Below are 25,603 nucleotides of genomic sequence, written 5' to 3'. Positions count from 1 at the left end.
CAGCCTTTTGGATAATATTGTCCTGCATCCATCTTCTGTACACAGCTTGTGCAGAAAAAGATGGAAATCTCAAATATTACAACTTCCCAGTCTTAGCTACAGGACACATTGGCCCAGATTTATTATGCCTTGGGGAGTGATAAATTGCACGGTGATAAAGTGCCAACCAATCAGCACCTAACTGTCATTTTTCAAACACAGACTGTAACATGACAGTAAGGAGCTGGTTGGTTGGTCACTATTATAACTATATTAATATAATGTACAATGCTTGGTGGATGCGGTGACTGATCCTTGTTCATAAGAATATAGATCATGAATGGTTCCTCAACGCTTTACTGCATTGAATAGGTAGACATTGAAAATTGCTCCCAACCCCATCTCATAGCATATTATTTTCCTTTTTTTCTCTCCCCATAAATCTAGCTAGGAAAATATTAAATACAGGTTGAGTATCCCTTATCCAAAATTCAAAATCACACATTTTTGGTTCCCCTATTGAGATACTGACACATATATATGTATATTATATATTTATATAATTTATCTATATATACACATAATATATAATATATATGTCATTATCTCAGTAGAGGACCCAAAAATGTGGGATTTTTAATTTTGGATAAGGGATACTCAACCTGTATTAGTTTTCTTAGTGTATATTGCAACTCCATTTCTTCATGTACGAGGCACAGCACAAATCATGTAACTCATAGGAGAGCTTGTAATCCCAGGTGCAGGGTTCAAGTCCAGTGTGGCCCCTGGAGGAGCCTGGAAGGTGAAGTTCTGCAGCAGCTTCGTGAAGAACATGAAGAGCTCCATTTTGGCCAAATTCTCACCGGCACAACTTCTCTTACCTAGAACAGAGGAACAGGTGAGAGACAATCTAAACATTATTATTCCTCTACCAGATACAGAACATTATCAAATTCAGCAAAGTACATTATTATTCACTGACCAAATTTTAATAATAAACTCTTTAGCTCTAAATACATTTGTGCATATTATAAAATTGCATTATAGATATTGCACATTTATATAATAAATAATAAAGTAAAAAGATTAAAAGAAAAGGTTTAATATATACTGAGCCTTTTATACTAAGATGATCAATGAGTAATTGGGTAGTGGGAGCCTTTAAATCCCTGGTAAGAACCATAACAGCTTGCTCAGCCCTTTCCAAGATCATGTGAAACCTACAGAATCCGTGCTGCAATTTAATAACCTATTCTTACAATGACCTTTCCTTGGAGTGTGACATATACAGGCAGAAAACAGGCACTGCTATGGGAAGCAATGTGGCTCCACCTTGATGCTGCTGCGGAGTTGTGCTTATGTCCATTTGTAAAATACACTAATTGGTACTGTGCACGATCCCATATGTAGACCTGCACGCATCTGGCACTTGTGCTTTTTTACAACCGGCTTGGCAGGATCACTGAGGGAAGGGTGAGTAAGTAGCGGCCAAAGCATTGTAAGTGTACATGAAACCTGGACAGAGCTGTAAACATGCCAGTCAGCCATATCTCTTGCTAGTGCATCTAGTCATATGCTAATCATGATTATTAGCATGGACCCTTGCAATATTAAAATAAAGCTTGAAATACAGGGGGTAATTCTGAGTTGATCGCAGCAGGATTTTTGTTAGCAGTTGGGCAAAACCATGTGCACTGCAGGGGAGGCAGATATAACATGTGTAGAGAGAGTTAGATTTGGGTGGGGTGTGTTCAATCTGCAATCTAAATTGCAGTGTAAAAATAAAGCAGCCAGTATTTACCCTGCACAGAAACAAAATAACCCACCCAAATCGAACTCTCTCTACACATGTTATATCTGCCTCCCCTGCAGTGCACATGGTTTTGCCCAACTGCTAACAAATTCCTGCAGCGATCAACTCAGAATTACCCCCACAGTCAATAATAATACAAATTTTGCTAAAATGCATTCAGTGCATGTGCAGAGGGGGATTTACGCATCCTTGTGTATATCCGTCCTATCTTGAGTTGGACGTAACTTTTCTGTATCAGTCTTTGTGTGAAATAGGATGTGAAATAGAGCATTTTGAGTACATAGAAGATGTTTTGGGGCCCACTGCCGGTGGGCCCCAACTCCTACTATAATGTAAGCTCCTTGACTGTGTACTTGCATTGTACAGTACATTGTTACTCTATAAGAGGGTCAGTTACCTGATAGAGCAGGAACATGGATGAACATAGCTACTTGGTTTGTTTCTAGAGAAACTACACCAAGATCTGCTCTCCTGCCCACCAAATTTACAGTAGCAGTTGGACTAACATATAACGTCCTCCTTTCTTAGGACTTCTAGAAATCATACAATATCCAAATCTCCCAACTGTCTCATTTTTGTTGGACTGTACCACTATTCCACCTGCAGGCCACAGTGCCCTGCAATGGTGGTGGTGGGGAGTTGGAGAGAGCACACACTGCTGCTCTGCGCGGGTGAGCAGCAGGAGAATAGATGCAGTGTAGAGGAGCCTGGTGGAAGGCCAGCATCTTGGAGAGTTCTGGGCATGCCTCCACAGTGATGTTAATGGGTGTGCCACAAGGCTCTGCCCCTTTTCTGGGGCCATGCCCCCCTTTTGGGCGAGCACGCACACAGTCCTGTTTCCCCGCACAGCAAAGTTGGGAGGTATGCAATGTACTGTATGCTGTGAAATAGATGTGACTCACCAGCTGAGAAAGGCATGAATCCTTCATTCTTCACGAAGTTGCCGCTTGCGTCCAGAAAATGTTCCGGGTAAAACTCTTCTGGTTTTTCAAAGTAATCCTTGTCATACAGCACTGACGTCAGCAGTGGGATTATGTGCGTCCCCTGAAGAAAATGAAGGATTTACTTCAGTGACATAAGTGATGCTTACAGTATGTACAGGACATTTTCAGTCTTAGGGGTATATTCAATTCAAGTCAGATCCGACAATGCACTATTCAATGAGTGGCCAAATCCGATTGTCAGATTTGGCAGTTCTTGGTGTCCCATCCATGCTACCACACAGCCCAGTGCCGGCCGGGCATCCTCATCCTCCCCGTGCTGCTGCTGCTGCTCACCCCGGCGCTGTGTGCCACCCAGGCCTGCTTCCCCGGGCCTGGAGCAGCTGCCCCTCATCCTGGGCTTCAAGCTGGTAAGCAGCGACCAGGAGACCCGGCTGTCAGAGAGCGGGGAGCTGCAGATGACCGAGGACAGCCGCATCCAGCTGCGCTTCTACAGCGTCGACCCCGTCTCATCTCCTCAATCTGACTTTTTTTAACGTCGGATTGAGAATGTCGGAAACGGGGCCAAAACCTGTCGGATTTGGCCTCATTTCTGACAACAGCACGTGGATCCGCGGCTATTCCGCCGATCCATGTGTTTTTCCGACAAAGTCGGGAATTCCCGACTTGTCAGAAAAAAACAGCCCCTATTGAATAGGTCGGAACCCCTTCTGACCTAAATCAGTCGGAAGCTGCTGACAATTGAATATATCCCTAAAACTTTCAGGTTATTATTGTTCACGATATTTAGTTTTATGTATTTTCGCAACATTTATGGTGCAGTCCTTTATTGCAGTAAGTGCTGGGTGGGAGCAGGTAAATGCTTTATAGGTCACCCCCTACTCTACTTGCCAATTTGTTTAACAGGGGTGATGAGGATACATAGGGCCTGATTCAGAGGTGGACGCAGAGGTGGGCCGATGTGGCCATAGCTGCATTTATTGCCGGTCTTTATGCAAATGATGCTACAAAGCCCTTCCCTGGTATACATCCCTGCATATGAATATGCAAGGACTGAGGCGCCCATTTCATCGTCCACAGACAATGTTATACTGCCGTGTGCGTCTTTAGATTCCACCATCTGTAGCAGCATCAAAGCTTCCACCAACACTGTGGCAGGTGCAGATTTACAGCCTGACTATAGCCTCCAAAGTGAGCGATTGAGCGCCTGTGTACGCACACACTTCAGTGACACACCAGCCAGGGTCGGACTGGCCCACAGGGGTACAGGGGAAACCACCGGTGGGCCCCACTGCCTGAGGGCCCACTCCTTCTTTAGGGATCAGGTTCCAGACTGTGCACTTGTATTATACATGGTAGATATGTTGCATTACACTGCACAAGACAATTGTGTATTTCAATCCTCTGTAGAGGCTGGCCACACCCCCTTTGTAGGCTGGCCACACCCCTAAATATGGGCCCCATCGCTGCATTCCCCCGGTGGGCCCTTCATGCCCCAGTCCGACACTGACACCAGCCATAAGATAGCCCATCTCTGCGCGTCTGTTTAGCTTCCTGTCCAGGTGTGTCTCAATAATCACAGCATCTTTCTGCGCACAATGGGGTAAATTTACTAAGATGGGACTTCTGTTTAAGATGGGATGTTGCCCATAGCAACTAATCAGATTCCAGGTATTATCTTCTAGAAGGTGCTAGATAAATGAGAAGTAGAATCAGATTGGTTGCATATACGCAACATCCCATCTTAAACAGAACTCCCATCTTAGTAAATTTACCCCAGTGTGTGTATCACGTGCTATAGTAGTTTTCATTGATTTTTGCCCAGCGCAGCGGCAAAACATTGTTCAATTCCGTGAGCATCGGCTTTGCATGCAACTCTGAATCAGGCCCACAGTCGTCTTGTATCGCAACACTTCCTGTATAGTGACTTTATGCTAGACTTGCCCCTAACAGTATACAATAAGTTTGTCAACCAATTTGCCTAATATAGCCCTGTGAAAATAGCACTTTTCTATTATCATGAGGATCAACTAACTCTCAGGGGACTATTTTAGTCTACCTTGAATGTACAGTATGTATCTGGGTTTCCGGCTTCTATGAAAATATCAAACCTTGATACAATATTACTTTTTATATGTCTGCATAACATAGTTTTCACCTTCTCTATATTGATAGATACTTTCCACTGCCAAATTTGTCCTTTTTTTACCCAGTCTCTGAAGCTTAAGTACATGCCCTCCTCTCCACCTTTCTATACTCCGCCTGTCCCCTTGACTCCATTTTCTCCATCCTCCTCTGATCCTACTCCCCTGAAGCATGCTCTCATATAGCACAAATGATCAAGTAATCATCTCTCTCTTCTGGCACCTTCCATTCATCGTTCAAGAATTCCCTGGTCTTTCCCTTTCTTAAGAAACCCTCTTTTGACTGCTCCCCTTTGCTAACAACTGCCCCCTCTCTCTTCTCCATTTTGCCTGCAAGGTCTATGAGCAGGAAGTGTACAACCATCTCACCTTCTTGCTCTCCTCCCCTTCCTTCCTAGATCCTCTTCAATCTGGCTTTCAATCTCTTTATTGCACTGAAACTGCCCTCACCAAGGTCACTGATGAACTCCTCACAGCCAAATCCTAAGGTTAGTTTGCTATTTTATACTCCATGCTAACATTGGCATTTGACGCTGTTGACCGCCCCCTTGTCCTCCAAGCCACTCTACACTGGGCTTTGTGATTCAGCTTTCTCTTAGTTCACCTCCAACTTGTCTATGTGCACTTTCTCTTTATTTACATCCACCTTCACCTCTCCTCCATTTCCTTTTCCTGTTGGGGTTTTCAAAGGTTCTGTCTTTGAGCCTAAATTTTCTATCTCTATGCATCTCTTGGGGAGCTTTTCAGTTCCTTTGGACTTTGGCACCACCTCTATGCCAACAATATCTGTATTTACTTCTATTCCATCGAGATCCCTCCTTCTGTTCTTTTCCATGTTACCCCCTTTCTGTAATCCTGGATGGCACAACTTTCCTGAAACTCAATATTTAAAAAAAATGAACTCATCATCTGTCTCCTAGCCAAGGCCTTCTCTACTCCCACCATCTTCTTCTCTGTTGACAATGTCTGATTTTCCCCATTCCCCAAGTTTGATGTCTAGGTATTGCCTTGACTCTGTTCTTTCCCTCTCCTCTCACATATGGTCTCTTTCGCAATCTTGCTGTTTCCACCTCCACAATTTTATAAGAATATGTCCCTTTCTAACCCTGAATGCTGATAAAATTCTCATTTATGCCTTTATTTTATCCCACATTGAATACTGTAATGTGCTGCTCTCTGGCCTTCATTAATTACAGCTCTCTATTCTATCCTCAACTCGGCTACCTGTTTTTATTCCTCTTGTCACTCTGCATTGCTGTTCCACTCTGCCAGTCACTCCATCGGCTCCTTATTCCACTCAGAATTAAATTCAAACTCTTCTCTCTTATCTAAAAAGTTATTTATCTTCATCTCCTCACATACACCCTTGTACCCTCTTCATTTTGCTCATGATTGCTGTCTCAAAAGGATGGCAATCGGTGGGTTAACCATTGATGGTCACCATTGGTGGTACCATATAAAATCATTCACAGTGGAACCATCAATAGTTTCACCCAGGAATGGTCATCCTGCTCTATTACTTACTGGGCTGCATGCCAGACAGAGCCTGGGGATTTGTAGGATCATCAGATGGAGGAGATAGGCTCCGTGTCCCAGCAGCATGTAGAGAAATAAAATTCAATGGATGGCTCTGTACCATCAATGATAGAGAACCACTGGATCTCTGCCATCAATGGCAAAACCATTTACCATTGGTAGAGTAGTTTGTTACCATTGATGGTCGATGGCCAACTATGTGCCTCCCCTCCTCCCTGGTCACCACTTCCACTCTCTAACATTTAGGACTCTTCCTGGCTTGCTCCTCGCCTCTCTCTTACCCAATTAGACTTTCAGTGAGCCACCTGCCATCAGGTGTGCCTTTAAATTTAATTTATTACTTCCAGCTTACCATCAATTCTCCTAAATATGCTGTCTCTGTCCTATTCTTTTCAGTGTTACTCATATACCCTAGAGATTGTAATTAATGGTGGTAATGCAAAATTGAAGAGTATAGATTTATAATAGGCTCAGTAGCCTAAATAGCATGTATACTGCTCTTTAGGATCAAATCATATCCTACCACATAACACAGTAATCCAATGGAATTCCTGTCATTTTATGTGATTACTGAAGACTGTTGTGATCCAACCTCCATCTGTAGAGGTGGATTATCTGTAAACCAGTATTCCAAATAAATGGAATGTAGTTGGGATCCCAGTGTTTGGGATCCTGGCAGTCAGAATACTGGCATTGGAATCCTGACAGCGGTCTGAATACTGATGCCGAAATCCTAACAGCAGGAATCCCGAATGTGAGTATACCAGGAGGGTAAGGGTTTGGCTGTGGGGGGAGGGATAAGGTTAGTTTGTGGGAGGAGAGTTCATTTTAGGCTGTGGGGAGGAGAGGTTAGGGTCAGGCTGTGGGGAGGGGAGGTTAAGGTTAGGCTGTATGGAGGGAGGGTTGAGGTTAGGCTGTGGGGAGGGGAGGTTAGTTTTATGCTGCGGGGAGGTTAGGGTTAGGCTGCGGGGAGGGGAGGTTAGGGTTAGGCTGTGGGGAGGGGAGGTTAGGGTCAGGCTGTGGGCAGGGGAGGTTAGGGTCAGGCTGTGGGGAGGGGAGGTTAGGGTCAGGCTGCGGGGAGGGGAAGTTAGGGTTAGGCTGTGGGGAGGGGAGGTTAGGGTTAGGTTGTGGGGAGGGGAGGTTATGGTCGGGCTGTGGGGAGGGGAGGTTAGGGCTAGGCTGTGGGGAGGGGAGGGTTTGGGTTAGGCTGTGGGGAGGGGAGGTTATGGTCGGGCTGTGGGGAGGGGAGGTTAGGGTTAGGCTGTGGGGAGGGGAGGCTAGGGTTAGTCTGTGGTGAGGGGAGGTTAGGGTTGTATGAAAGAATCGTCCTGCTATGAAATATCAACAATTTCATATGCCTCTGATGAGCAGCAGCAAGATACACCATGAAATGCATATAAGGAGAACAACAGACACAAATCCACACTAGAAGGATCACCTTTGAGAATTAGCTTCCACTTCGGTGATTTTATGACATTATCACCAACTGTATCTTCTGGAATATTGTGAACTTACTGTTGGACTTTTTGATATGCTAAATAACCAGCTCATTCTCTTTTCAAATAAATGGAGTTACATGGAGAGGGACAACTGCATATATCATTCTGCAAGTGCCGTTACAAAAAGTGGATGCACACCCAATATACTGTAGGTGGGTTTGAATTACCAAACACAAGCGCAGATGTATTAAGCCTGGAGAAGTGATAAAGCAGTGATAAGTGCAAGGTGATAACGGACCAGCCAATCAGCTCCAATATGTAAATTGACAGTTAGGACTCGGAGCTGACTGGCTGGTGCGTTATCACCTTGCACTTATCACTGCTTTATCACTTCTTTATCCCTTCTCCAGGCTTAATACATCTGCCCCTATATTTCTTATTACTCTGTCGCAGGGCCGCCTCCAGGCATGTTCGACTTGAGTGGCCGCACAGGGCGCTACCCTTAATGGGCGCCGCACGCTGGAGCCACCATATTGGAGCCTTGAGCCGGCCCTGTCCTGTAGCCTGCAGCAGCTGCCAGCCTACATCTGTCCCGGCCCGCCTCCTGTCTGTTAGGGGGAGTGCTGTAGGCGGTCCTATGCTAATCTGATCTGTGCGCGCAGTGCAGACGCCGGCGCCGCAAATCGCGCACTGAGTAGTTCAGCCTAGTCTGCCCACAGCAGCACTCCCCCTCCCTCGTCGACGCAACAGCAGGTACTGTGGGGGCATATCTGCCACTGTGGGAACATTTATGTATGTGGCACTGTGGGGGCATTTATGTATCTGACACTCTGGGGACATTTATGTATATGGCACTGTGGGGGCATTTATGTTTCTGGCACTGTGGGGACATTTATGTATCTGGCACTGTGGGAGCATTTATGTATCTGGCACTGTGGGAGCATTTATGTATCTGGCACTGTGGGGGCATTTATGTATCTGGCACTGTGGGGGCATTTATGTATCTGACACTGTGGGGACATTTATGTATATGGCACTGTGGGGGCATTTATGTTTCTGGCACTGTGGAGGCATTTATGTATGTGGCACTGTGGGGGCATTTATGTTTCTGGCACTGTGGGGGCATTTATGTATGTGGCACTGTGGGAGCATTTATGTATCTGGCACTGTGGGGACATTTATGTATCTGGCACTGTGGGGGCGTTTATGTTTCTGGCACTGTGGGGGCATTTACATATCTGGCACTGTGGGGGCATTTACGTATCTGGCACTGTGGGCAGAGCTGGCCCTAACCAATATGATGCCCTAGGCAAGATTTTGGCTGGTGCCCCCTAGCACCGCCGCTAGTTCTGCAGGAGATGCCTGGCATAAGTCAGCTGGCAGCTCTGCTAACATCGGGCGCCTTTTGTTTGTGAAAATGCATCTTATTTTCATAAATATGTGGCTAGGATGCACAAGCAGATTCTGCTGATTAAAATGATATGCAGCATGCCTATATTCTGTGTGCGACTGTGGCTGTATCTGCATACGAAATGCTACATTACAATGATTTCCAGGAATACACTGTAACGTAGCATTTCATATGCAGATACAGCAGCAGTTGCACACAGAATATAGGCATGCCACATATCATTTTAATCAGCAGACGCTGCTGGTGCCCCTAAGCTTACCAAATGCCCTAGGCATCTGCCTAGTTTGCCTATGCCTAGGGCCGGCTCTGACTGTGGGAGTATTAATGTATCTGGCACTGGGGGCATATATGTATCTGGCACTGTGGGGACATGTGTATCTGAAACTGCTGGGGGGCATATCATGTGTTGCTGGCACTACTAGGGGCATATCATGTGTAGCTGGCACTGCTGCGGGGCATATCATGTAGTGTTCCCGCTAGGCGTCTTTCACAGGGCGCTGCGCCCTGCCCCTTTTTACACTGCTGAATTCTGCCCTGCCCGTTTGTGTGCGAGCTGCCATCCTGCCATTTACTACTGACCGCCGGACCCCGCCGCGACGCCAGACCCAGCCATGCGCCACCAGACCCAGCCGTGCGCGCCAGACCCAGCGGTGCTGACACAGCACGCTGTCTCCCTGCATTAAAGTCCGCCGCACACCACCTGTTGCTGTCAGCCGCCACTGTCTAAGCCTTGCTGCGCTGACACGGTGACTGACAGCAGCTCCCTTTCCTCTACGTGCAGACTGTAGGTCTGATGATGATCTGATGAGACAGGAGGGCTGGGTTTGCCTCTGCCGCCGAGGCAAACCCAGCTCTCCTGTGTGTATGAATCTTTAAAAGGAGACGCCAGGCTGGATCAGTTAACAGGTGGCCATCTTTACAGCAGCACCGCAAGTGTGCGGTGATCAGCGTTCCCCATATTTAAAGTGCGTCACCCCCTCATGTTTGTCCTGGGCTAAAGCATTTTACATTGTAAGTAGCTGTAAACTTTGCAAAGTCAGCTGCTAGAAGTTTAGTTTAGTGCTGCCAGAATAAGTTATATATAACGCCTGGTGCAATTTGCCTCAGTGCAATACCTGGTGCAATGTGTCTCAGTTCTCTACCTGGTGCACTGTGTCTCAGTGCTCTACGTGGTGCCATGTCTCAGTCCAATACCTGGTGCAATGTGTCTCAGTTCTCTACCTGGCGCAATTTGTCTCAGTGCAATACCTGGCGCAATGTGTCTCAGTGCTCTACCTGGTGCACTGTGTCTCAGTGCTCTACATGGTGCCATGTGTCTCAGTCCAATACCTGGTGCAATGTGTCTCAGTGCTCTACCTGGCGCAATGTGTCTCAGTGCTCTACCTGGCGCAATGTGTCTCAGTGCAATACCTGGCGCAATGTGTCTCTGTGCTCTACCTGGTGCAATGTGTCTCTGTGCTCTACCTGGTGCAACGTGTCTCAGTGCTCTACCTGGTGCCATGTGTCTCAGTCCAATACCTGGTGCAATGTGTCTCAGTTCTCTACCTGGTACAATGTGTCTCAGTGCTCTACCTGGCGCAATGTGTCTCAGTGCTCTACCTGGCGCAATGTGTCTCCGTGCAATACCTGGTGCAATGTGTCTCTGTGCTCTACCTTGTGCAATGTGTCTCAGTGCTCTACCTGGTGCCATATGTCTGTCAAAGTCAGAAAAATATCACGATGCACACTGCCATATTTGCACCTCACACAGGTCTGCGCTGCGCATGCGTGCGCTCTCCCGTGCGTGCACATACTCGCTGTTGCGGGCACCCGCGGACGCGCGGTATGTGCATTTACGGTAGAGTTCATGTGTTCGTAGCGTGCGACTCAATCGTTACATATTTTCACCATATAATGTATTTTGTAGATCATGGTCCCTTTGATAGAATCTGAAAGTTTGGTTAATGTAGAATGTTCATGAACAGAGAAATCCCCCTTTGTTTGATACGAAGGGTCAGACAGGAGTAATACAGTGTTGTTTAGTACCCATCGGAAGAGTATTTAATTAGCAATATTCCGGTGTTGGTTTGAAGCGGATTAATCGCTCGTGCGAATAGTTATGGACATAAGAAGTTTATGTCCATCTACTATTATTTGCACTGAATTATCCATGCGGCGGGAAACCTAGTTTCCCACCCACCTGAGCAGTTGGAAATCGTCACAGCCCACCTGTATGAATCAACCTATGACCTTTTGTTATAATGCGAGGAGGAATTCCTGTGTCCAATGAACAATGAGATTGTAGGGACTATTGAACTGTATTGTGTGTGGGGCATAAATAGACAAGCCGATCACATCCAGCTCACTCTTCAACGGTTATCATTGCTGAAAATCGGGAGCTGGATGTCCAGAGGCGCATGCGATCGTTTCCTTTGTGCGTAAGTTTTCTCCGCAATCATATTGTCTTTCTTGTTATTATGGGCCATATCTTTCTCCCTCTCTCTTCTCTTTCTCTCATTCTCCCTTAAACGTAATAGTATTGTACTGTATTTCATGTGTAGTTACCTGGTTAGTTAGTCTATGTTATATTGTAGTGTATGACTTGTATTGTATTAATTCTTTTGCAAGTATAACATTCATAATATATATATTAGGCGTTGGACCCTAAGCATGGTATCTGTGTATTTCTTATAGTGTTAAGTATTCTCAGAGCGTCGGTGACGCTCAAACAGCTTTTAAGTTAATAAGGTTACACTGTGTTGCATCTACACCCTATCTCTACACTAAGGTTTTACAGCATATTACATTGTTTATGGTTTAGATATAAAGGTTTAACATTGTGAGCGTCAGCGCCGCTGGTGATCTCCTCGTGGTCCCGAGCGTCCGCTACGCTATAGCGAATCATTACGTTAGTCGGCAGCCAATAGCGTGCCTGCCTGTGATCTCTCGGCCGTGAGCGAACGTGACGCTTGAGCGTCTCGACCACGGCTAAGCGATCGTTACGCAACGAACGTACCCTTACGGTACTCCATTCGTAAATAGCGTACAGTGTTCTTAGACCTCATAAAGGGTTTTATATAAGATAAATATTTAGCTTTATCAATTGGCGGCTCGTCCTGTCCTTCACATATCTCTGCTAGGTAATTTCAGCAGACATTATCCAGCAGCAAAGGGCGGGAGGTCATATTCCTCGTAGTGCTGTTTGGATAAGCGTCTGCTTCGCTTAGTAAAGGGTGCTGAAGGAATCCGGAACCGGAGGTAAGAACAACACGCTAGTGTCTTTTAAAACTGTTTATTTCTGTCTTGCGTATACACGCACATATCTGCATTTCTTTTTCATTCGTGTATTTTCATATATCACTCTCCTGTTTGCCATTTTATAATTGATAAAACGTGCTAAGAGAGATTTGTCGCTATTTCATAGTTAAAGTGTAAATGTAATATATAACGGGATAAAGTGTAAAACCCACACGCAACTCTACCTAAGGTATAAGGAGAGATTGGTGTGTTGCACGGTAGACGATCGAGGATCATCTACATTGATAAAACGTGTTAGTTGTGTTACGGTGGACATTGCTTTGTGTACACGTGTCTCTAACAAAGGGCTGAGACTCGCGTACGCAAAGGCCGACGCACGCAGCGTAAATTACGCAACGGAGCGTCCGGGTACGCCCACGTAACTCAAATCACACGATAGTGTTATTGCAACAGGCGGAAAGGTGGCAACGTGGTAAGTAGCGCAAGTCTATTTTAGTGTCCGAAATTTAGATTAACAGATCCTTCTCCAAATTCACAACACATCTGGTCTAAAGAAAATTTCTGCGCAGAAATAGAAATAGAAACAAAAGTGTACATGTGGTGAGTGAGTGTTTTGTATATATAAGTTTATACAATTTTCCAGGTTGAACCACAAGAAGTCGAGTTCTCGCAGAGGTACATACATGTAAGTGACGTGCATGGTGGCTAGGGAGGCATCTCTGGTTAAACATAAAATTTGAGCAGTAGAGTATAGTAGACCAGGAGGTCATACTACAGACCGGGAGGTCCAGGTACAGCAGACTAAGAAGTCTGCCATAAAATAAGAGAAAAGGGCACAACCCAGGGGGTTGGTGCAAAACCCATATAGGCCAATAAAGCTCTGGCTGAAGGAATTCGCAGCCGAAATTTTCGATTCCACTGGTCGCTCAGCACATAAGATTAGTTGCTTATGTGCTGAACGATTGTACCGCACGTAATTGTGTACATTAGTTAATCTGACCAGTACCATTTGTGTACGATCCCGGTCATAAAACTATTTGTACACTCTGATGTGATTTGTGTAATTTTTTATTTTCTGAAGGGAAGTTCTCTGGTCACTCAGGAATTGTCCAACAACCAATAGTTACTGGAAAGAGTAAATGTTCTGCGGATATCCCTCGCATGTTCCAGTAAATAGAGGTTCATAGGGGCCCTGGGTCGAGTACGCCAGCACTAAGGCAGTGTGTGGGTCGTATTGGTCGGCGTGGGCGAGTGAGTGGGGTACTCGGTAAACCGCCACCGTCAGCCTATCGTGAACATTTTGGTTTTTGTAAGGGTTCGCTGAAGACCCTGAAATAAGGTCAGAGGTGGTGAAAGCAACGCCTGCAAGTTATGGGGGCCAATTGTTCAGGAAGGGGGCGATCAACCTCGGTTCGGGTTGATTCAGTAAACCGACCAGTCGGGTCGGCAAGGTACGTAATGTGTGAAAAATATGGTTCACATACAGAGGTTTTATGTGATGAATGGGAGAGAATGACAGTGCATGACGGGGAGAAATTCCCAAGAGTAGGTAGCTTTAGCCCAGAAGTGTTGCAAAATTTAAGGAGGAGGATATGTCTCATTAAATCAACAAAGAGACGAATCCAACATTATGATTATTTGCAGTTATGGCAACAGGAGGGTGAAATACAGAGAGGATTGGCTCTGGCGGCGGGATCTAATCCTATCAAGAAATTGATAGCGACGGCCCCGCCGCCACCATACATATCAGGAGAGAAATTGGTTGCGGAGAATGACGCATTAGGGTGTAACAAACAAACACTTAGCAACTGTGTAAATGTTAATAAGTTAACCAATGCAAGTATTAACCCGTGCAAGTTGTACCCTGTTTTGAACTTTCCCCAGGAGTGTGATCAAGAGGACGAATCGGCAACAATATCGGCGCTCTCTCTAGCAGCCACCATAGCAGAGACAACAGTAGGCACGGCTCCACCCACGAGATTAGTAACAAAAGCCCCTAGCGGAGGGATAGGTGAGGTCGTATCTACAGGTAAGTACGGCACCATACACTACGCTGAAACCATTTCACCACAGGCTGTAGAACCTACACAGAGTGATGTTAGTAGACTTAATCCTGTTAGGGTAATAGCAGTGCCAAATGGGAAAACTGACACAACAGGAATCACTCCTGTTTGGAACATTGCCATGTACAGCCCATTTTCCCGAATGGAATTTAGAACCATAGTGTCTGAATTCCCTGACCCTAGGAAAGACTTAGTTGCTAGCCAGAAATACATCAGAGACCTAGGGAACACTTTAGAGCCCAATAACAAAGACTGGCAGGTATTGCTGAGGGCATGTTTACCCTCCAATGTCGACGCAGCTCAATTTTTAGCTGACTGTGGATTGGATCAGGATGTACCTCTTACAGATGTGTACAACAAAGATAACGTAAAAAGAATAAGTTTACAGTTAAAGGAGTATTTCCCAGCGGTAGTTAAGTGGAATAAGATTTTCTCCATTAGACAGAAAGAGTCAGAAACTGCTGCAGAATATTTTCACAGGGCATTACTAGAAATGGCAAAGTACACAGGTATAGAGGACATCAAAACAAACAAACCATCGAGAAGTAGCAGTATCTGTACTGATGGATGGTTTAAAAGAGACATTAAAGACAAGAGTACAGACCACGCAACCATGTTGGCGAGGTCTGTCGGCTACGTTGAGAGAGGCTGCTATTGATCTCGACCGGAATATCACCCGACACAGGGAGTCACAAGGTGATAAGTTAATGGCCGTAAGTATACAGGCCCTGACCACAAGGCAGCCTTTGTATAAATCACCAAACCCTGTGGGTAAGTCAAATGTGGTAACTTGTTTTTCTTGTCATAAACAGGGACACATGGCACGAGACTGTAGAGTGAAAAATTCACAAAACTCATATCAACCCCCTAGACAACGACACGACACACGACATTGGGAGCAGGGTCCGCAGAGACGGAGTTATGAGCCACATACAGGGGAAACAAAAAGATACCCCCCGAACAGAGACTGGCAAGCCACGGGTAGTTCCCATTTAACCCCTTCACGAGTAGTTGCTGCCAGCGGGATTCAGGGAGGTCACCATACCCAATAGGGGTGTGGCCATACCTGTAATCTGCAGCCAGTAAAATTGATTGCAAGTCTTGGGAGTGAACCAGAAATTGCAATCAATGTAGCTGGTAAATCATTAAACTTTCTTGTAGACACAGGGGCGGCCAAATCAGTGATAAATTCGACAGTGGGCATAAGAACCACTGGTAAGACAATTCCAGCCATAGGAGTAACAGGAGTAGTCCAGCACTACCCTGTTAGCAAACCAGCCGAGATTACAGTAGGGCCGTTACATACCAAGCATTCCTTTTTGCTGGCTGCATCGGCACCGACTAATCTCCTGGGAAGAGACTTATTGTGCAAAATGGGGTGCGTCATTTATTGTACTCCTGAAGGTGTATTCTTGGACATACCTGAGAATCACGCTCAGGAAGTGCGAGACATGTTAGACTCCCCGTCAAAATTAATGTCACATACCATTATGACAAATAGGACTCCATCCCAAGTAGAGGAAATGACATCCCAGATACCAGAGTCACTTTGGACAAAAGATGGGCAGGACACTGGATTAATGGCAAACGTAGCTCCAGTAGTTGTACAAGTAAAAGATGGTAGGATAGCTCCAAAAATCCCACAGTACCCTCTGAAGCCAGAGGTGGAGTTAGGAGTGTATCCCGTAATAGAGCGCTTGCTACAACAGGGCATTCTGGTAAGAACGTCCAGCACTGCCAATAGTCCCATCTTCCCTGTGAAAAAGAGTGGGGGGAGGGGTTACCGGCTAGTGCAGGATCTAAGGGGGATTAACAAAATAGTTGAGAGTCAGTTCCCCGTAGTGCCAAATCCAGCTGTCATCCTTATGCAAATCCCTCCCACTGCGAAATTTTTCACTGTTATTGACCTCTGCTCCGCTTTCTTTTCGGTACCTCTGCACCCTGACAGTCAATATTTGTTCGCATTCACATACAGAGGAGTCCAATACACATGGACTCGATTACCACAAGGTTTCATAGACAGTCCAAGTATCTTTTCCCAGGCTTTGCATGATTGTTTACAGTCTTTCCAACCAGAGAGTGGATCAGTATTAATACAGTACGTGGATGATCTACTACTGTGTTCTGATTCATTGGAAGCATCCCTGAAGGATACGAAACAGCTCCTGTTTCATCTTTCAGACACAGGACACAAGGTTTCCAAAGACAAGTTGCAATTATGCCAAACTAAGGTAAAATATTTGGGACACTGTCTAACACAAGGACTGAGACACCTGACCGCTGATAGAATTCAAGCAATTAGAGACATGACTCTGCCACAAACCCAGCAACAGATCAGAACATTTTTAGGAATGTGTGGGTATTGCCGTAACTGGATCCCAGGGTTTTCCATTCTGGCGTTACCTCTGCAGGAGATGGTCTCCTCAAACAAACCTGATCGGATTTCGCATACAGACGAGTCCGAGATGGCATTTGAGAGACTTAAACAGTGCCTAACGCAGGCACCAGCATTAGGTATGCCAGACTATGGGAAACCCTTTGAGCTGTACGGAACAGAAAGTGCTGGTTGCGCGGCAGGCGTCTTAACCCAAAAGCATGGTGATGCCAGCAGGCCGGTAGCATACTACAGCGCTCAGCTAGACACGGTAGCGCGATCCCTCCCCACATGCTTGCGAAGCGTTGCTGCGATAGCATTGCTAGTAACGAAAAGCGAAGATGTAGTGCTAGGTCACAACCTCACAATTCATACACCACATGCAGTGTCAGCCTTGCTAAATTCTGCCCAAACCAGGCACGTCTCATCAGCGCGGTTTACAAGATGGGAATTGGCACTAATGGCCCCCGTAAACATCACCATAAGGAGATGCAGTGCATTAAACCCTGCAACATATCTCCCAGGTGTGCCTGCACAGGCACAAAGGGTGGAGGATGAGAGTGGTGGGGAAGGAGAATTTAACACAAAGGAGGACACACATGATTGTATGGAATATTTGACCCAAAATTTTACCGCAAGGCCTGACATCAGTGACAACCCACTGGAAGATGTAGATCTAACTTTCTACACGGACGGTAGTTGTCACAGACAGTCAGACTCGGGAGACTTGTGTACTGGATACGCAGTCGTAGATGACCAAGGCACCATAGAAGCGGAACCGCTAGGCCCACCTCACTCAGCCCAGGTTGCTGAACTGGTCGCCCTAACCAGAGCATGTGAATTGGCTAAGGGCAAATCAGCCAATATCTACACCGATTGTAGATACGCATTCGGGGTAGTCCATGATTTCGGAGCCCTATGGCGCCTCAGAAATTTCATGACGGCAGCTGGTACACCGATAGCGCATGCAGCTCACATCAAAAGGCTTCTAACAGCGATACAGGAACCCGACAGAGTGGCTGTTATCAAGTGTAAAGCACACACATATAGCCAAGACCCAGTATCACTTGGTAACAGCCGAGCAGACGAAGCAGCTAAGTTAACAGCTGGGACCCCCAGACAGACAGACACCACACAACTGATGGTATTTAATACCATCAACACACAGAAGTTGTGTGAGATGCAAAATTTGTGTTCCACACAGGAAAAGGCAGTCTGGAAGGCAAAGGGAAATGGCCAGGAGTCCTCAGGACTCTGGACGGATGGACAAGGTAAACCGGTGGCCCCCAGAGCATACTGTATCTCCCATGTTTAGCTGAGGCAGCTCACGGGCTGACTCATCTGGGCAAGGAGGGAATGTGCAAGTTGGTAAGAGCATATTGGTGTGCCCCAGGATTTTCATCTCATGCAAGTAAAAGAGCAATGTCATGCCTTACCTGTTTGAGAAAGAACATCGGAAAGGCAATACCAACAGAACCATCTCATATCCCACCTGCAGGCGGCCCTTTCCAGGTAATACAGATTGACTTCATTCAATTACCCCCTTGTCGAAATTTGAAATATGTACTTGTTTGTATAGATGTGTTCTCAAATTGGGTCGAAGCATTTCCTGCGGCCACAAATACCGCTTTGTTTACTGCTAAGAAAATTGTGCAGGAATTTGTATGTAGATATGGTATCCCTAGAATAATTGAAAGTGATAGGGGTACCCATTTTACAGGTGATGTCTTTTCAAGGAATGTGTAAGTTGATGGGAATTGATAGCAAGCTGCACACTCCATACCGTCCACAGGCGAGTGCGAAGGTGGAAAGAGTGAACAGCACCATTAAAAATAAACTGAGCAAAGTTATGGCAGAGACAGGATTGACATGGCCAGAAGCTCTACCCATTGTACTATACAGCATCAGAACCACTCCCAGGTCCCCTCTTAATCTGTCTCCCTTTGAAATCTTGTTTGGTCGACAACCGCATGTTATGATTAACCCTCAGGATGATTTGAAGTGTAACAATGAAGTGACTGTAAAGTACTTGATTAACATGAGTAAACAGCTAAGGAATCAAAATGATAATTTGAAGTTAGTGATTCCTGATTTACCAGATAGTAATTGTCATGACATTGAACCTGGGGATTATGTAATGATACGGAATTTTCTACGCTCAGGTTGCCTTATTGACAGATGGGAAGGACCATACCAAGTCTTATTGACTAGCACTACAGCATTGAAAGTTGCCGAGAGAGAGACTTGGGTTCATTCGTCCCATTGTAAGAAGGTTGCTGATCCAGAGAGGTCCCGTGATAAGGAACAGACGGTAGAGGACGTTGTATCACTGGAGTGTCTGTTCCAGGAGGACTGAGGCGGCACCTGAGCATTGAAAATCACAAGATCAAAAGCAGTTGTCGATTCCCTGTTCCCATTTATTGTTTTTCTCCACTTCCCATCCCTTCTCCCTCAAATTATTTTTCCCCCTCCTCATTCTTCTTCGTTTCCTCCTATAAGATGGACTTGCCCCAAGAGACTGTGATCCGGATTTTCCTGTTGACCATGATGTTGACCAGAGCAGTCTGTTCCGGCGAGAGTACCATGGAGGTCGAGAGAGGTTCTGGAATGAGTTCTGATGACAGAGATGGAGGTGTAGTTTTCCGAGAACAACATAATCAACAAGCAAAGGCGAGTATCAGAAAACGATCCGATAGCATTGACCATAGAAGGAATTGTGAAGGATTGTTAGCTGAAGAAAACTGTATCTGTAGGCTCTGTGACAACGTAGTCGAGGATGGGTGCATTAAGAAATGCCAATCCAGTTTTAATATCCACATGGACCGGCATCCATTGAGTGACTATCACTCCTTAGTGGGTAGTGTGTTAAATCAAACAGATTGTTGGGTATGCTCTCAAGTACCTCAAGGTCATAGCAAATCAGGACTAGTACCATTTCCTTTAACGATAGGGGAGGTACTTGAGCTAAGTGGTGGGAGGCCGGTGGACAGGAGGTTTAATATCTCCAGTCCTCCTAGTTTGAAGCTCCACCAATATCATGTGGATAGATCCCACATATGTTTTAACATTTCCAATCCCCGAAAGCCGGGAAATTGGGAAGTGTCATGGAGTAACCAAACCATGACCTTTTCATATAGAGCAGATAGAATGCCGACAGATACAGAACTTATACGCCACATAGCCAGTAGAGGAAAATCTTTCCGATATAGGTATACCCTAGGAAATAGGATTACGAGAGTTGGAGAGGTATCACCAGGATACTGTGCACATATCGTACAAGCTGATACGTGTACTAGACAGATGGGAGAATTAGGATTAGGAGATTTCACATGGAAGATGTGTAATATGGTCATGTCCTACTCCGTCCCATATGTTCTCCCCGATGATGTATATTTCATATGCGGGAGGAAGGCGTATAAGTGGCTTGCCCCAAACTCGGAAGGATTGTGTTATATTGGAAAAGTATTGCCTGAAGTAATGACTGTATCACATGCCAAAATGAAAGATATACACCGTGTTGCCCAAGCTCCTTATACTCACACCCATTACGAGCACGTAGTTAAACGGCACCTGATAGAAAGAACAGAGCATCCGGCCTCTGACATGATTCATGAATCCACCGGGATTCAGTTTCTAATCGCGTTAGACCTCACTCGCACCGCCAGAGGAGTGTTGAATTATAAATACATATCTGCGCTCGCAAATTTGCTAGACAATATCACAGAAATGTATGATGATACGTTTAGGTATACTGGAAGAGAACTTCAAGCTTATAAAACAGAACTAGTCCAGCATAGAATGATTCTCAATTATCTCACAGCAGTAACAGGTGGATATTGTGTCACACTGGCAACGCAGTACGGTGTGAAATGTTGCACATATATTACAAATAGTACCGAGGACCCGGTCGAGGTCATAGACCAAAAGATGGACGATATTCTCCAATTGAAGTGGGAATTTCGCAGGAGACACAATCTCACCCTTGCTGCTGTGAGTAATGAGCTGACTGGTTGGGTGTCATGGTTGAACCCGCGAAATTGGTTCTCTGGTTTAGGAGAATGGGCTCAAGGAGTCATAATGGATGTAGGGAAGTTTCTCCTATGTATCTTAGGTGTTATCATAACGATTGGCTTGATATTTAGATGCGGTCAGGCTTTAACGAAGTGCAAACGAAGTACCAGGGTGATGAGTTTAAGGAGTGAGGAAATTGTAATTCCAATGGATTTGATTTATGACCCAAATGTAGAAACAATGATGTGATGAAAATGCGATTTCTACGGTCCGTTTCTTTCACCTGTTTTTCCGTTTTCTCCAAGGTAAAAAGACCCACTTGGACGAGGAATTTGATGAGCCGATATACAGACAACAGATGGATTAAAGAAGAAGTTTTGACAACCTTATACACAGATTTTTGATGAACTATGCCATAGATCCCCAGTTTCCCTAGAAATTTTAAAATTACGCTAGCCCAACACTTTTGTAAATCTATGGACATTGACAAAGCTTTTGCTCGCACCTTATGGGCAAAAGCACAAAGAAGACTGCATTCAACAGACACCGAACAAGACTTCAACCGACAAATGTTCATTTACCTGACATAGAATACCACTGCATTTACCGTAATTATGTCTTTTCTTCATCTCTACAACCTTCAGGTAATTACACACATAGTATAGGGAATACAGGCACAGATATCAGCAATCACATATTCCCCCATTCATGTATCATCAACTAAAATGTGCTCCCCATTTTGTTACAACCAAAATCCGAAAAGAGCTCGGTAAAGTTTGACAGCCCATCCACAGACCCGTACCGCGGGATAAGAAGGAATTCAAATGTATACTTCGCAATGCCTCGAAGCTTGATTTAAAACACGTACGGCACGATGATACATGACCCCCAAGCACGGATTCATACACACATGCTTCTGCTATCACACTAGGTCATACCCTTTTCCTACCTTCTCCTCTCCTCCCCTACCCAACCATGTAAATGTATTAACCCCTGACATATATTTTTCTCTTTTTGAAATGTTTTAGGAAGTGGCAGTTATTGTTGACTGCCAAAGGGTGGACTGTCAAAGTCAGAAAAATATCACGATGCACACTGCCATATTTGCACCTCACACAGGTCTGCGCTGCGCATGCGTGCGCTCTCCCGTGCGTGCACATACTCGCTGTTGTGGGCACCCGCGGATGCGCGGTATGTGCATTTACGGTAGAGTTCATGTGTTCGTAGCGTGCGACTCAATCGTTACATATTTTCACCATATAATGTATTTTGTAGATCATGGTCCCTTTGATAGAATCTGAAAGTTTGGTTAATGTAGAATGGTCATGAACAGAGAAATCCCCCTTTGTTTGATACGAAGGGTCAGACAGGAGTAATACAGTGGTGTTTAGTACCCATCGGAAGAGTATTTAATTAGCAATATTCCGGTGTTGGTTTGAAGCGGATTAATCGCTCGTGCGAATAGTTATGGACATAAGAAGTTTATGTCCATCTACTATTATTTGCACTTAATTATCCATGCGGCGGGAAACCTAGTTTCCCACCCACCTGAGCAGTTGGAAATCGTCACAGCCCACCTGTATGAATCAACCTATGACCTTTTGTTATAATGCGAGGAGGAATTCCTGTGTCCAATGAACAATGAGATTGTAGGGACTATTGAACTGTATTGTGTGTGGGGCATAAATAGACAATCCGATCACATCCAGCTCACTCTTCAACGGTTATCATTGCTGAAAATCGGGAGCTGGATGTCCAGAGGCGCATGCGATCGTTTCCTTTGTGCGTAAGTTTTCTCCGCAATCATATTGTTTTTCTTGTTATTATGGGCCATATCTTTCTCCCTCTCTCTTCTCTTTCTCTCATTCTCCCTTAAACGTAATAATATTGTATTGTATTTCATGTGTAGTTACCTGGTTAGTTAGTCTATGTTATATTGTAGTGTATGACTTGTATTGTATTAATTCTTTTGCAAGTATAACATTCATAATATATATATTAGGCGTTGGACCCTAAGCACGGTATCTGTGTATTTCTTATAGTGTTAAGTATTCTCAGAGCGTCGGTGACGCTCAAACAGCTTTTAAGTTAATAAGGTTACACTGTGTTGCATCTACACCCTATCTCTACACTAAGGTTTTACAGCATATTACATTGTTTATGGTTTAGATATAAAGGTTTAACATTGTGAGCGTCAGCGCCGCTGGTGATCTCCTCGTGGTCCCGAGCGTCCGCTACGCTATAGCGAATCATTACGTTAGTCGGCAGCCAATAGCGTGCCTGCCTGTGATCTCTCGGCCGTGAGCGAACGTGACGCTTGAGCGTCTCGACCACGGCTAAGCGATCATTACGCAACGAACGTACCCTTACGGTACTCCATTCGTAAATAGCGTACAGTGTTCTTAGACCTCATAAAGGGTTTTATATAAGATAAATATTTAGCTTTATCATGTCTCAGTCCAATACCTGGTGCAATGTGTCTCAGTGCTCTACCTGGCGCAATGTGTCTCAGTGCAATACCTGGTGCAATGTGTCTCAGTGCAATACCTGGTGCAATGTGTCTCAGTGCTCTACCTGGCGCAATGTGTCTCAGTGCAATACCTGGTGCAATGTGTCTCAGTGCTCTCTACCTGGCGCAATGTGTCTCAGTTTTCTACCTGGTGCAGTGTGTCTCAGTGCTCTACCTGGTGCAATGTGTCTCAGTGCTCTACCTGGTGCCATATGTCTCAGTCCAATACCTGGTGCAATGTGTCTCAGTGCTCTACCTGGCGCAGTGTGTCTCAGTGCAATACCTGGTGCAATGTGTCTCAGTGCTCTACCTGGCACAATGTGTCTCAGTGCAATACCTGGTGCAATGTGTCTCAGTGCTCTACCTGGCGCAGTGTGTCTCAGTGCAATACCTGGTGCAATGTGTTTCAGTGCTCTACCTGGCGCAATGTGTCTCAGTGCTCTACCTGGTGCAATGTGTCTCTGTGCTCTACCTGGTGCAATGTGTCTCAGTGCTCTACCTGGTGCCATATGTCTCAGTCCAATACCTGGTGCAATGTGTCTCAGTGCTCTACCTGGCGCAATGTGTCTCAGTGCAATACCTGGTGCAATGTGTCTCAGTGCTCTACCTGGCGCAATGTATCTCAGTGCAATACCTGGTGCAATGTGTCTCAGTGCTCTCTACCTGGCGCAATGTGTCTCAGTTCTCTACCTGGTGCAGTGTGTCTCAGTGCTCTACCTGGTGCAATGTGTCTCAGTGCTCTACCTGGTGCCATATGTCTCAGTCCAATACCTGGTGCAATGTGTCTCAGTGCTCTACCTGGCGCAATGTGTCTCAGTGCAATACCTGGTGCAATGTGTCTCAGTGCTCTACCTGGCACAATTTGTCTCAGTGCAATACCTGGCGCAATGTGTCTCAGTGCTCTACCTGGCGCAATGTGTCTCAGTGCAATACCTGGTGCAATGTGTCTCAGTGCTCTACCTGGCGCAGTGTGTCTCAGTGCAATACCTGGTGCAATGTGTCTCAGTGCTCTACCTGGCGCAATGTGTCTCAGTGCTCTACCTGGTGCAATGTGTCTCAGCTCTCTACCTGGTGTAATGTGTCTCAGTGCTCTACCTGGTGCCATATGTCTCAGTCCAATACCTGGTGCAATGTGTCTCAGTGCTCTACCTGGCGCAATGTGTCTCAGTGCAATACCTGGTGCAATGTGTCTCAGTGCTCTACCTGGCGCAATGTATCTCAGTGCAATACCTGGTGCAATGTGTCTCAGTGCTCTCTACCTGGCGCAATGTGTCTCAGTTCTCTACCTGGTGCAGTGTGTCTCAGTGCTCTACCTGGTGCAATGTGTCTCAGTGCTCTACCTGGTGCCATATGTCTCAGTCCAATACCTGGTGCAATGTGTCTCGGTGCTCTACCCGGCGCAATGTGTCTCAGTGCAATACCTGGCGCAATGTGTCTCAGTGCTCTACCTGGCGCAATGTGTCTCAGTGCAATACCTGGTGCAATGTGTCTCAGTGCTCTACCTGGCGCAGTGTGTCCCAGTGCAATACCTGGTGCAATGTGTCTCAGTGCTCTACCTGGCGCAATGTGTCTCAGTGCTCTACCTGGTGCAATGTGTCTCAGTGCTCTACCTGGCGCAATGTGTCTCAGTGCAATACCTGGTGCAATGTGTCTCAGTGCTCTACCTGGCGCAGTGTGTTTCAGTGCAATACCTTGTGCAATGTGTCTCAGTGCTCTACCTGCCGCAGTGTGTCTCAGTGCAATACCTGGTGCAATGTGTCTCAGTGCTCTACCTGGCGCAATGTGTCTCAGTGCAATACCTGGTGCAATGTGTCTCAGTGCTCTACCTGGCGCAGTGTGTCTCAGTGCAATACCTGGTGCAATGTGTCTCAGTGCTCTACCTGGCGCAGTGTGTCTCAGTCCAATACCTGGTGCAATGTGTCTCAGTTCTCTACCTGGCGCAATTTGTCTCAGTGCAATACCTGGCGCAATGTGTCTCAGTGCTCTACCTGGTGCACTGTGTCTCAGTGCTCTACATGGTGCCATGTGTCTCAGTCCAATACCTGGTGCAATGTGTCTCAGTGCTCTACCTGGCGCAATGTGTCTCAGTGCTCTACCTGGCGCAATGTGTCTCAGTGCAATACCTGGTGCAATGTGTCTCTGTGCT

General features: G+C 45.8%; 1 protein-coding gene across 1 annotated transcript in view; it reads right to left on the bottom strand.

The window, feature by feature from the left end:
• Window positions 1-681: 681 nt before the first annotated feature.
• The window catches only part of LOC134910840 (cytochrome P450 2C5-like), a 103,976-nt gene continuing 79,054 nt past the window's right edge, over window positions 682-25,603 (bottom strand). The window contains exons 8-9 of the mRNA XM_063919223.1: window positions 2,695-2,836; window positions 682-860 (exon numbers count right to left, since the gene is read on the bottom strand). Of these exons, the coding sequence (XP_063775293.1) occupies window positions 682-860; window positions 2,695-2,836 (321 nt within the window). The remainder of the gene's footprint in view (window positions 861-2,694; window positions 2,837-25,603) is intronic.

This window comes from Pseudophryne corroboree, chromosome 4, assembly GCF_028390025.1.
Source record: "Pseudophryne corroboree isolate aPseCor3 chromosome 4, aPseCor3.hap2, whole genome shotgun sequence".
NCBI classification, from domain to species: Eukaryota; Metazoa; Chordata; class Amphibia; order Anura; family Myobatrachidae; genus Pseudophryne; species Pseudophryne corroboree.
The sequence above is the reverse complement of the archived record's forward strand: the minus strand, read 5'-3'. Positions and strand labels throughout refer to the sequence as shown.